General features: G+C 40.9%; 1 protein-coding gene across 1 annotated transcript in view; it reads left to right on the forward strand.

The window, feature by feature from the left end:
* The window catches only part of GPR176 (G protein-coupled receptor 176), a 105,531-nt gene extending 92,144 nt beyond the window's left edge, over positions 1 to 13,387 (forward strand). Inside the window, exons 2-3 of the mRNA XM_069732384.1 lie at positions 1,694 to 1,946; positions 7,595 to 13,387. Coding sequence (XP_069588485.1) covers positions 1,694 to 1,946; positions 7,595 to 8,705 — 1,364 coding nt within the window. The 3' untranslated portion in view covers positions 8,706 to 13,387. The remainder of the gene's footprint in view (positions 1 to 1,693; positions 1,947 to 7,594) is intronic.
* Positions 13,388 to 13,781: the final 394 nt, after the last annotated feature.

A 13,781-nucleotide genomic window follows, 5' to 3' on the forward strand; every position in this document is an offset into this window, starting at 1 on the left:
TGAAAGTAGCCTAACTGGTTTGTGGGAGCCAAAACTCTTAATGGTTGGTAGGGGATCAAATACTTATTTGTCACTGCAAAATGCAAATAAATGTATATAATTTATACAATGTGATTTTCTGGATTTTATTTTTTATATTCTGTCTCTCAATGTTAAAATTAACCTACCCTTAAAAATATAGACTGTTCATGTCTTTGTCAGTGGGAAAACTTACAAAATCAGCAATGGATCAAATACTTATTCTCCCCACTGTATAGGGCAGCATGGTGTGTCAGTGGTGAGCACTGTACTATATACTGTATTGGACAGCACGGTGGCTCAGTGGTTAGTACTGTACTATATATAGGACAGCACGGTGGCTCAGTGGTTAGTACTGTACTATATATAGGACAGCACGGTGGCTCAGTGGTTAGTACTGTACTATATATAGGGCAGCACAGTGGCTCAGTGGATAATACCATACTATATATAGGCCAACACGGTGGCTCAGTGGTTAGCACTGTACTATATATAAGGCAGCACAGTGGCTTAGTGGTTAGCACTGTACATTATATAGGGCAGCACGGTGGCTCAGTGGTTAGCACTGTACTATATATAGGGCAGCACTGTGGCTCAGTGGTTAGCACTGTACTATATATAGGCCAACACGGTGGCTCAGTGGTTAGCACTGTACTATATATAAGGCAGCACAGTGGCTTAGTGGTTAGCACTGTACATTATATAGGGCAGCACGGTGGCTTAGTGGTTAGCACTGTACATTATATAGGGCAGCACGGTGGCTTAGTGGTTAGCACTGTACATTATATAGGGCAGCACAGTGGCTTAGTGGTTAGCACTGTACATTATATAGGGCAGCACGGTGGCTCAGTGGTTAGCACTGTACTATATATAAGGCAGCACAGTGGCTTAGTGGTTAGCACTGTACATTATATAGGGCAGCACGGTGGCTCAGTGGTTAGCACTGTACTATATATAGGCCAACACGGTGGCTCAGTGGTTAGCACTGTACTATATATAAGGCAGCACAGTGGCTTAGTGGTTAGCACTGTACATTATATAGGGCAGCACGGTGGCTCAGTGGTTAGCACTGTGCTATATATAAGGCAGCACAGTAGCTTAGTGGTTAGCACTGTACATTATATAGGGCAGCACGGTGGCTCAGTGGTTAGCACTGTACATTATATAGGGCAGCACGGTGGCTCAGTGGTTAGCACTGTACATTATATAGGGCAGCACGGTGTCTCAGTGGTTAGCATTGTACTATATTTAGGGCAACACAGTGGCTTGCAGCACTGGGGTCCTGAGTTCAAATTCCACCAAGGACAACATCTGCAATGAGTTTGTATGTTCTCCCCGTGTTTTGTGGGTTTCCTCCGAGTACTCCGGTTTCCTCCCACACTCCAAAGACATACTGATAGGGAATTTAGATTGTGAGCGCCAATGGTGACTGCTCCAATAATGTCTATAAAGCGCTTTGAAATTTACCGCCATATACGGTAAGTGAGTAAAATAAATAAACTATGAATGACAGTGCACCTTTCCATAAAAAATAAACACACTATATTTAAAAATTAATGGTGGTCCCAGCTGACAGACCCCTCCAGTGGGACTTTTGTGATGCACTTGACTGACATATCATGCAACAATTTAATAGGAAAACCACTTTAATGCAATTCACTTTTGTCTTTTTTAGGGAACATCATTGTACTTTGGTCAACCTGCAGAACAACTGTCCTGAAATCTGTGACCAACCGCTTCATGAAGAATCTGGCTTGCTCTGGCATCTGTGCCAGCTTGGTGTGTGTGCCTTTTGACATTGTGCTCAGTGCCAGCCCACAATGTTGCTGGTGGATTTATACTATACTTTTCTGTAAGATCATCAAATTCTTGCACAAAGTCTTCTGCTCTGTGACCATCCTCAGCTTTGCCGTCATTGCTCTGGATAGGTAAGTGCAAAACTTCCAATACTCTATAATCTGCACAGTAACCGTTCATATATTGATGATGTTTGATTTGTTAATTATAAAATGAAATTGTGGAAGTTGGATAATAAACTGTGATAAGTATTTTTGTCCATCTAGTGGGGATAGTAATTTACAGTGCTAGAATAGATATTCCACGTGTTGCCCTTGTAGCAATAGCCTGAGGACAGGGTTTTACTTCTATATGATGTGTTTAGGTGTAATTCCTCTTTAAAAATTAAAGTAGACAACAGTGTTATCAGAAATTACCTAACTTCATGTTATTAACGGGAATCTGTCACCAGTTTTTTGTCATTTAATCTGTGAGTAGCATAATGTAGAGACGGAGACCCTGATTCCAGTGATGTCACTTACTGGGCTGCTTACTGTAGTCTTGATTTAATCACTGGAAATGATCACTGGAGGACTAGTAAACCTACTACCATATACTACCCCATATACTGCTCTGGCAAAAATTAAGAGACCACTGCAATATTTTCAGTTTGTCTGATTTTTCTCTTCATAGGTATATTTTTGAGTAAAATGTAAATTGTTTTTTTTATTCTATAAACCACTGACAACATGTCTCCGAATTTCCAAGCAACAAATGTATTTATTTTCTGAAAATGAGGAATGGTCAAAATAACTAAAAAATGCATTGCTTGCAGACCTCCAATAATGCGAAAAGAAAAAACAAGTTCATAATCATTTAGAAACAACAATACTAATGTTTTACCTCAGGAAGAGTTCAGAAATCAATATTTTGTGGAATAACCATGATTTCTAATCACTGCTTTCATGCATCTTGGCATGCTTTCCACCAGTCTTTCACACTGCTTTTGGGTGACCTTATGTCACTCCTGGTACAAAAATGTAAGCAGTTCTTCTTTGTTTGATGGCTTGTGACTATCCATCTTCCTCTTGATTACATTTCAGAGGTTTTAAATGGGGTTCAGGTCTGGAGATTGGGCTGCCCATGACAGGGATTTGATGTGGTGATCCTTCATCCATACCTTTATTGATCTAGCTGTGTGGCATAGTGCATTGTCCTGCTGGAAAAACCAGTCCTCATACAGTGGTTGGGGAACATTGCCTGAGCAGAAGGAATCAACTGTTTTTCCAGGATAACCTTGTATGTGGCTTGATTCATACGTCCTTCATAAAGATTAAGGCCTCTTTCACACTTCAGTGTTCTGGCATCAGTCGAAATCCATCGTCGCGACAGAGCGATGGATCTGTCAAAAATAGTGAAAAATGGAAACAACGGATCCGGTTTTTCGACAGATCCGTATAGTGGATCAGTCAAAAAAACGGATGCCTTGCGTCCTTTTTTTCATCCGTTTCTTCGGTTTTTTTCGACGGATCCGTTTTTTTCACATCTCCAAATGGGAGGCTCCCCAACGTGATTTGCTACTGGAAAATAATGAAAAGCTACTGTATATATTGAGTGTTTTAACACCCCATCTTTGAGAGGTTGTAGAGCAAGTGGCAGAAATGGAAGGAGATATAGCAAATATTGTGACCATCTATGCATCTATCCATCAGGCAGGCTGCTGGCAGGCTTCTTGCTTGTATGCTTCTTGCTGGCACATTGAGGAATGAAGCCACATGGCAGGTTTATGTAGATTTGGAGCTGTCTGGCCAATTGGCTACTAAATACAGATTTGGAGCATGCTCAGTGTAAAAAAATGGAATCTCACTGGATTCCGTCATTTGATGAACAGCGACGGATGCCACTGGGTCCGTCGTTGTCCAACTTTTTGACGCAGACAAAAACGTTACTTTGTCCGAGCTCTCCAGACGATGGATAAACAAATTCCAACGGATCCAGCGCACGACGGACAAAACGTGAGGCCATCCGTCGTAATCCGTCGCTAATACAAGTCTATGAGAAAAGGACGGATCCAGCGGGCAAATTCGCTGGATCCGTTTTCTTCAAAAAATGATGGATTTTGACTAAAACAAAAAGACTGAAGTGTTAAAGAGGCCTAACCTACGGTGTTCATTTTAGGACATGGTCACAAATCAAAGTCAAACATCAGAAATACTCTGTCTGATACCTCATTCTGATACTTGAGTCTGATACCTGAGTCTGATACTTGACTCTGATACCTGACTCTGATACCTGAGTCTGATACTTGACTCTGATACCTGACTCTGATACCTGACTCTGATACCTGACTCTGATACCTGACTCTGATACCTGACTCTGATACTTGACTCTGATACCTGACTCTGATACTTGACTCTGATACTTGACTCTGATACCTGACTCTGATACCTGACTCTGATACCTGACTCTGATACTTGACTCTGATACATGAAATTAGTAAAATTAGCTAAAATTAGTACCTGGGATCACTTGAGTTTGTGGTGCAATGGTAAGGCCGACGGCTGTAGTGTCTAGACGCAGGATCCGTTTTTTTTCCGCCGTATCGGTTTTATTTCTCTGCCGGATCCGTTTTTTTACGCCGGATCCGATTTTTTTTTACGTCGGATATTTTTTTACGCCGGATCCGGGTGTTTTTACGCCGGATCCGTTTTTGTTTTCGCCGGATCCGGTATTTTTGCCTGATCCGTTTTTTTTTTCGCCGGATCCGTTTTTCTTCGCCGGATCCGGTTTTTTTACGCCGAATCCGTTTTTTTTCGCCGGATCCGTTTTTTTCTGCCGGATCTGTTTTTTTACGCCATATCCATTTTTTTTACGCCGGATCCGTTTGTTTTTTTTACGCCAAATCCGTTTTTTTTTTTGCCGGATCCGTTATTTTCTGCCTGTTTTTTTTTTTTTAAGCCATATCCATTTTTTACGCCGGATCCGTTTTTTTTTTACGCCAAATCCGTTTTTTTTCGCCGGATCCGTTTTTTTCTGCCGGATCTGTTTTTTTTATGCCATATCCATTTTTTACACCGGATCCGTTTTTTTTTTTACGCCGGATCCATTTTTTTACACCGGATTTTTTTTTCACCGAATCCGTTTTTTTTCACCTGATCCATTTTTTTTTACGCCGAATCCGTTTTTTTTAGCCTGATCCATTTTTTTCTTCCGGATGCGTTTTTTTTTTACGCCTGATCAGTTTATTTTTGCGCCGGATCCGTTTTTTTACGCCGGATCCGTTTTTCTTCTGCCGGCGTAAAAAAACGGATCCGGCGTAAAAAACATTTTTTTTTTACGCCGGATCCGTTTTTTCCGCCGGCAGAAGAAAAACGGATCCGGCGAAAAAAAAACGGATCCGGCAAAAAAAATGGATCTGGCGAAAAAAAACGGATCCAGTGTAAAAAACGGTCCGGCGTTAAAAAAAACAGATCCGGCGTAAAAAAAAATTGGATATGGCGTTAAAAAAAACAGATGCGGCAGGAAAAAACGGATCCGGCGAAAAAAACGTATTTGGCGTAAAAAACGGATCCGGCCAAAAAAAAACGGAAAAAAAATGGATATGGCGTAAAAAAACAGATCCGGTGTAAAAAAAAACAGATCCGGCGTAAAAAAAAAGGATCCGGCGTAAAAAAACGGATCAGGCAGAAAAAAAACGGAGCCGGCAGACAAAAACGGATCCGGCGGACTAAAACGGATCCGGAAAAAAAAAATGGATCCTGAGGGAAAAAAAAACGGATCCTGCAGAAAAAAACGGATCTGGCGAAAAAAAAAAAACGGATCCGGCCGACAAAAACAGATCCGGCAGAAAAATAAAACCGATCCGGCGGGGGAAAAAAAGGATCAGCGAAAAAAAACGGATCCTGCGTCTAGAGGCTACAGCCGTCGGCATTACCATTGCACCACAAGCTCAAGTGATCCCAGGTACTAATTTTAGCTAATTTTACTAATTTTACTAATTTCATGTATCAGAATCAAGTATCAGACTCAGGTATCGGAGTCAAGTATCAGAGTCAAGTATCAGAGTCAAGTATCAGAGTCAGGTATCAAAGTCAAGTATCAGAGTCAAGTATCAGAGTCAGGTATCAAAGTCAAGTATCAGAGTCAGGTATCAAAGTCAAGTATGAGAGTCAGGTATCAAAGTCAAGTATCAGAGTCAAGTATAAGAGTCAGGTATCAAAGTCAAGTATCAGAGTCAAGTATCAGAATGAGGTATCAGAGTATTTCTGATGTTTGACTTTCATTTGTGACTTTGATATGTGAAAGTCAGGTATAAGAGTCAAGTATCAGAATGAGGTATCAGACAGAGTATTTCTGATGTTTGACTTTGATTTGTGACCATGTCCTAAAATGAACACCGTACTAACCTGCCCAATTCCAGCCTTGCTGAAGCATCCCCAGATCAACTCCTGGTCGTCTATCGGTTAGACGGAGACCTGGAGAGGCGTACAAGCCACAGTGTCTTGCACCCACTATGAAATTTGGTGGAGGATCGGTGTTGATCTGAGGATGCTTCAGCAAGGCTGGAATTGGGCAGGTTAATCTTTGTGAAGGACGTATGAATCAAGCCGCATACAAGGTTATCCTGGACAAACAGTGGATTCATTCTGCTCAGGCAATGTTCCCCAACTCTGAGGACTGGTTTTTTCCAGCAGGACAATGCGCCATGACACACAGCTAGGTCAATAAAGGTATGGATAAAGGACCACCACATCAAATCCCTGTCACGGCCAGCCCAATCTCCAGACCTTAACGCCACGGATAACCTCTAGAATGTAATCAAGAGGAAGATGGATAGTCACAAACCATCAAACAAAGAAGAACTGCTTACATTTTTGTACCAGGAGTGGCATAAGGTCACCCAAAAGCAGTGTGAAAGACAGGTGGAAAGCATGCCAAGACGCATGAAAGCTGTGATTAAAAATCATGGTTATTCCACAAAATATTGATTTCTCAAATCTTCCTGAGATAAAACATTAGTATTGTTGTTTCTAAATGATTATGAACTCGTTTTTTTTTTTTTGCTTTATTTGAGGTCTGCAAGCAATGCATTTTTTTGTTATTTGGACCACTTCTCATTTTCAGAAAATACAAAATTTATTCCTTGGAACTTCGGAGGCCTGGATGTCTTCCTGGAGCAGAACAATATTGTATCATACAATTATTAGGTTCTGTAGAAGGACGTAGATCTGGGGATTTATTATGATGGAATATAGGCTGAACTGGATGGACAAATGTCTTTTTTCGGCTTTACTAACTATGCTACTATGTTACTATGTATGTAAGTTTATAGAATAAAATAACAATTTACATTTTACTCAAAAATATACCTATGAAGAGAAAAATCAGACAAACTGAACATTTTGCAGTGGTCTCTTAATTTTTTCCAGAGCTGTATATGAGCGCTGCATAACCCCGTCCCACCACTGGATCACCGCTTTCTGCCTATGCACAGTGTACAGAGAAAGCTGCCAATCAGTGGTGTTGTATGTTTGTGATTGTTTAGTGAATAAATGCACATTTTTCATGTAAGCAATATCTCCTACTGGCAACGAATAAATGACTACATTACTATTTTAACAATAATAAGGAAAAGAGTGACCCAAGGACATTGTCTATAATCCACAAGAACCTAAGGTGGCCAATGGCCGTACACATTAGGCTAACATTGGCTAAACTAGGCAAACATTGGATCTGACAGCTCTTGAATGTGTGCCAAATCATGACTCTATGATAATCATGTGTTTTGCTGTCATTCCAGGTATTACTCTGTGCTGTACCCTCTCGAGAGGAAGATATCCGATTCCAAGGCCAGAGACTTGCTTATCTACATTTGGACTCATGCAGTTGTCGCCAGCGTCCCTGTTTTTGCTGTGACTAATGTGACTGACATTTATGCCATGTCCACCTGCTCCCAGTCTTGGGGCTACTCTCTGGGTCACTTGGTTTATGTCCTGGTGTACAATGTCACCACCGTTTTAATACCTGTCGCTGTGGTTTTCTTATTTATGCTACTCATACGCAGAGCACTAAGTGCAAGTCAGAAAAAGAAGGTGGTAATAGCAGCACTGCGGACCCCCCAGAACTCCATATCTATTCCGTATGTTTCTCAGAAGGAGGCTGAGTTGCACGCTATGCTGCTGTCCATGGTCCTTATATTTATTCTCTGCAGCGTTCCCTACTTGACAATGGTTGTTTATCGCACTGTGCTCAACGTATCTCATATCTCAGACTTTCTAATGCTTACTGCCATCTGGTTGCCTAAAGTTTCACTTGTCACCAATCCTCTCCTGTTCTTGACCGTCAACAAATCTGTGCGAAAGTGTGTTTTGGGTACCGTTGTGCAACTTCATCGTCGGTACAGCCGAAGAAACGTGGTCAACCTAGGATCAGTGGCAGAAGTAAATTTGGAGCCCAGCGTTCGCTCAGGAAGCCAACTTCTGGAGATGTTCCATTTAGGACAACAACAAATCTTTAAATCTGTTGAAGAAGAGGAGGATAATGAGATAAAGTTAGAGACTTCAAAAAGCTACAAACTGAAAGATACAATGGCCAGTACAAGCCAAGACGTAGAACAAACTTTGGTTCAAAAATTAATTCCTCAGAGAACAGAATCAGCATCACAAGTGGCCCCTGTGATGCCTGGTGAAGCCGAACTACTTAATGACAGGTATTCCATGCAATTTGGATATGGGCCCTTTGAGTTGCCCCCACAGTGGCTGTCTGATAAAAGAAATAGCAAGAAACGTCTTTTACCTCCTCTTGGAAACACCCCCGAGGAGCTGATTCAGACCAAACAGCCCAAATGTAAAGCTGAACGCAAAATAAGTCGAAATAATAAAGTTTGCATTTTTCCGAAAGTGGACTCCTAGCACAGCCTAAGTTTCATATCCTAAAAAAAAGGATCCTATGGATCTGAACTCCGGTCTTGTTACATATGCCAAACTGTGTACACGACAGGAACGAGACGCACAATCAAAGTGTTCCTTATTGATATGGACAGTGTGCCGTAGCAGGTTTCCTCTTGTGTGCTCTCTGGGGAACCGGGACATTCTGTGACAAATTAGAGAAGATGGTTTCAGACTCCTATGGTGCTGGAAGAGCGAGCCGGTTGCTCAGTAATGGATATGCCGATCCCTTCTGCTCTCATCTCAACAACACTTGACATGACAAATAAGAGAATGTGCGCCATGTATAAACTGATCTCACCACACAGTAGCACCTCAGGTTAATTTTCATATTGTAAAAAAAAAAAAATCTGATTTATGACTGTAGCTTGCGGTAAAATATCCGTCATGTTTCTTATTACTGACACTCTGTTTGCGGCTTATTACCATCACTTCTCAGTAAATTGGCCAGTTTTTATTTATTGATTTTTTTTTCCAGTTGCCTATATATCAGCATGTTCTGCAGAGCTGTGGCCTGTTGCCGGGATAAAAGTGACTAGTTTTTACAAGTATTTCTATTCTGCTAATCCCCAGAATATTTTTTTTTCTTCTTTTTTTTTAAACCACCACACAATTCCAGATATACCGGCCCTTTTATTTGGTTCAGCAAATATGGTAATTTTTATGATCACAGGGTAATAATGCACAGTAGCCTAAAGCCCCACCCACCACCTGAGAAACCTTTGAGCAACGACTACTTGTAAAGACCATAAAAATTATCATATTGGGTGCACAAAATAGAAAGACCCATATGATAGATTTAAGGAGAAATAAAACAAAAAAACAGAATACTCAGGGGGTTAGCGGGAATAAAATAGGAGCAAAAAATGCCACATTTGACCTGGTGACAAGGTCTCTTTTTTTTTAAACAACTGAAAATGATGAAAGTCATGAATAGTGTACATGGGATTAAACATCCATTAAAGGGAACCTCTCACTAGATTCATGCCGTCTGGATTACAGGCAGCATAAGTCAGAGTCTGGCTGCATTATGGTTTATTCTAAAACATTGCCGTATTTTAGAAAAACTTGCATAAGCAAACAGAATCATTAATGTATCATAAGATTCATAAACCAGATATCGTTCTACACTGCATCTAATATATAATGTCTATAAAAACTTGATTCCAGCTCACCCAGTTGCTCCATGCTCATCCACCCGGGGTCCAGACACCTGCCTTGCCCTGGCCTCACATCAAGGAAAATAGAAAAAATTGGAGTCCGGCTCAACAGAACTGGATTTTCCTTTTCTTTTTCAAAAGAAAATATGGTACATACAAAAGAAAAATTTACATGGTCGACATGACCCAGTTGACGCGTTTTGACTGCACTAGGCAGTCTTACTCATGACTGCCTAGTGCAGTCGAAACGCGCCGACTTGGTCATGTCGACCATGTCAATTTTCTGTTGTATGCACCATATTTTCATTTGAAAAAGAAAAGGAAAATCCAGTCCTGTTGAGCCGGACTCCAATATTTTTATTTTCCAACATATAATGTCCTTAGTTCAGAGCCATCTCGAGGTGGAGACCTGGTCCTGGCTGGCTACTAAGATGAACCTGTCAGTAAGATTTGACTAGTAACACTAGTGTTGAGCTTGGACGTGTACTGGGTCATGTTGATTGACTGACTCCACCCTAATGTACTTCCAGGCTCACTTGGATATGACTTCTAAACATGATTTCCTGGCGTTGGGAAATCAGATGGCTAAAAGTTAGGTGTCACTTTCATTGCTGTTCTAGAACCACTCATTTCAGTAGGAACTTACAATCCTGTGTAAGGTTTCCCTTACAGATTGGATTAAAGTTGGTCAAACCCTCCAATTTCGGAAGGAACATCCAACTGTCCTAAGTGTTCAGGAACCTCTAAACTCTTACGGATAATGTTCCAGAAGGATTAGGTCGGCCATACATGTTAGATGGCTATCAGTTGAAAGATCGCTCAGCCTGCAGCCATCTCAGCTGACTCTCCCATACACAGGAGCATTAGTTCACCCCAGCAGATATGGGGTTAGCCTACAGGTTAACATTATTAGTAAGGTGCTCAGCTGCAGGACTAAAAGTGAAGCACCCAGAACAAAAAATGAACTTTATTTCTCGCAGGAGCCTCCGGCTTTCAGTCATGCAGGTGTGCGCAAAGAAATTACAATCACCTTTAACAGCACTGAGAGCGATGGCTGTAAGCACACCATGGCACTGAATGACAGCCGACTCTAAAGTGCATCAGTGCTGAGCCAGCTGTCAATCAGTGCCAGGGTGTGGTTACAGCTGCCACTCTCAGTTCTGTGAGAGGTGACTGTAATTGCATTGGGCACGCCTGCATGACTGAAAGCCGGTGACTCCACGGAGAAATAAAGATCATTTTCTCCATTTCTCCCTGCAGCTGCACTTTTAGTACAGTGGCACCCTCATAATCAGGAGACTCATACTGGTGTGCCAGCCCTGGCATGTCACTCTCCATAAGGAGAAACCTTACACTTTAGATCCCAGTCTTAGCCTCTCACCCAGCCAAATCAGATCTCATACTTTGTACTGATGACGGGCAATACCCCAAAACACCGTTTCTACAAATTGATTTGGCTTTTATCCTAAGTTATATTTCAAGGCTTGTTAAAGGGTTAATAATGACTTGAAGGATTGCTACTTCCAATAGGTTGCACTAGAGTTTACATCTTCAATTTGCACATTCCAAAAATATGATCTTCTATTGGTGATTTGGAGCTATGTTTGAGGTCATTGTTGTGTTGAAAGGTGAAATTCCTCTTCATCTTCAACTTTTTAGCAGAGACCTGAAGGTCTTGTAGCAAAATTTACTGATATTTGGAGGTGTTAATAATTCTTTCCACTTTGATTAAAGCCCAGTTACAACTTCCAAAAAATCAGCCCCAGGGCATAATACGTCCTCCACTGTGCTTCACTGTGGTGATGGTGTTTTTTTGATGATACGCAGTGTTGACTTTGCGCTAAACTTACCACTTGGAATTATGGCCAAAAAGTTCAACCTTGGTCTCATCAGACAAAAAACACATTTTCCCACATGCAGAGTTGACGTAACTTTTGGCAAAATATAGCAGGGCTAAAAAAAAGACTTCTGTTTTGCTAGCCCACTCTACAGGCCAGATATAGAAAGAATATGGGAGATTTCTGTCACATGCAGTAACAAGTAGGGTTGAGCGACTTTTACTTTTTTAGGGTCGAGTCGGGTTTCGCGAAACCCGACTATCTTAAAAGTCGAGTCGAGTGAAATCGGCCGATTATCGCGAAAAGTCGGGGATCGACCGAAACACGAAACCCAATGCAAAGTCAATGGGAAATCTCTCTCTCTCTCCCCTCCATCCCTGAACAGAAAAGCTGGTGTTACACATTGCAAATCGCTACAGCGCACAAGCGAGAAGATGGCGATAGGCGTGCACGCCCCTAAGACCTATGTCATCACTCTGCCCACGCTCCATCATTGGGTGAAAAAATGGCGCCAAACGCGTCATACGAAGCGCGACTTTGGCGCGAAGATCGCCTACCGCATGGCGATCCCACACTAGGATGAAACCCGACTTTGCCAAAAGTCAGCGACTTTTGAATTTGTTCGATCCGTTTCGCTCAAGCCTAGTAACAAGCAGTACTTGCCAGAAATTTCTGTAGCTTCTGTAGCTTTGGCCCATTGGCTGCCTCACGGACCAATTTACTTCTTGTCTTTTCCACAGTTTTTGAGGGACTTCCAGCTCTGTTGTTCCAAATTTAAGACAAATCTTGATGACAGTCTTCATGTTCCATGGTATATTCAATGCCTTGGAATTTTTTTTCCACCCTTCTCCTGACTGATAACTTTCAACAATGAGATCCCTTTGCTGTGATGTAATCTGTTTATGTATCATGTCTTTTGCTGTAAAATGCAACTAAGAGAATGTCAGGAAAATGCTACTAGAACAGTGAAATTTTAAATGGGGTTAACCAGAATCAGTGTAAATGATGGCAGATGTGCACTGACTACTATGTAACATGAATGCAAATGTGATTGGCTGATTATGAACACAACCACATCCCCAATTATAGGAAGCAGTTCACACTTGTGCAACCACATTATTTTAGTTTTGGTATTTTAATTTACGCCTCTCGATATTATTTCAGTTTGTTACTCAATGGTTTTGTACAGAGCATCGGTGACATTAAAGGCATAAAAAGAAATTATTGGTATAATTTTATTTACATGTCAAAAAGAACTGGCATTTTAACCTTGGCGTGTAGACTTTATATATCCACTGGTATATGATAGGTTTGAATGACTGTTCTGTAAGTAAGTAAACAGTGCAATTCCCCCCAGCTGTGGTCCATGAGGGGCATATTCAGGGGTTAATTTTTAACATTGACTATATTACTTTTATTTGATAGCTACTTAATCCATATTTTTTGATAACTCATTTTCATGTAATTTTTATACAATTTGTATGTTGTTTATTTGCCACATTTGTTAATTTACAGGTTTATTTTTAAAGGATCACTGCCAAAGAAAATTGAACCAGGATTTCCATTTCAGATATATTTCGTTGTGCTTTTACTACTGTTAGAAGTAGATGTGAGGTTTGTACATGGGGTCTAACAAATGCAGTTTTCTAAAAAAAAAAAAAAAAACTCAAAAATATTTTCCCAAACATTTCAATAAAAAATGCAGCCATAACCTCAATTTCCCTCTGTTCTAAGGTACATGATTCCCAGACTCACCACAGGTCTCCCAACCCAAACTCGCCAGCTTCCTAGGCAAATAGTAAAGAAGATCTGCCATCAAAGTTTTTATCCCGTTAATATACTGCAATCATCGTATTATACAGCACTGTGTACTTACAATTGCTCATTTTTCCTTTCTACCCAGATAATTATTCTCCTTTCTCTGCTCTGTGTAGTAACAAGAAGTCTATTTTCCCTGCCTTTATCATTCCCCTCTTCAACTTCTGACCCAGTTGCTCAGCTGGGATATCATAGACCTAATGGAAAAGAGAAGAATTAGCTAA

The sequence above is a fragment of the Ranitomeya imitator genome, chromosome 1 (genome assembly GCF_032444005.1).
Source record: "Ranitomeya imitator isolate aRanImi1 chromosome 1, aRanImi1.pri, whole genome shotgun sequence".
Classification (NCBI taxonomy): domain Eukaryota; kingdom Metazoa; phylum Chordata; class Amphibia; order Anura; family Dendrobatidae; genus Ranitomeya; species Ranitomeya imitator.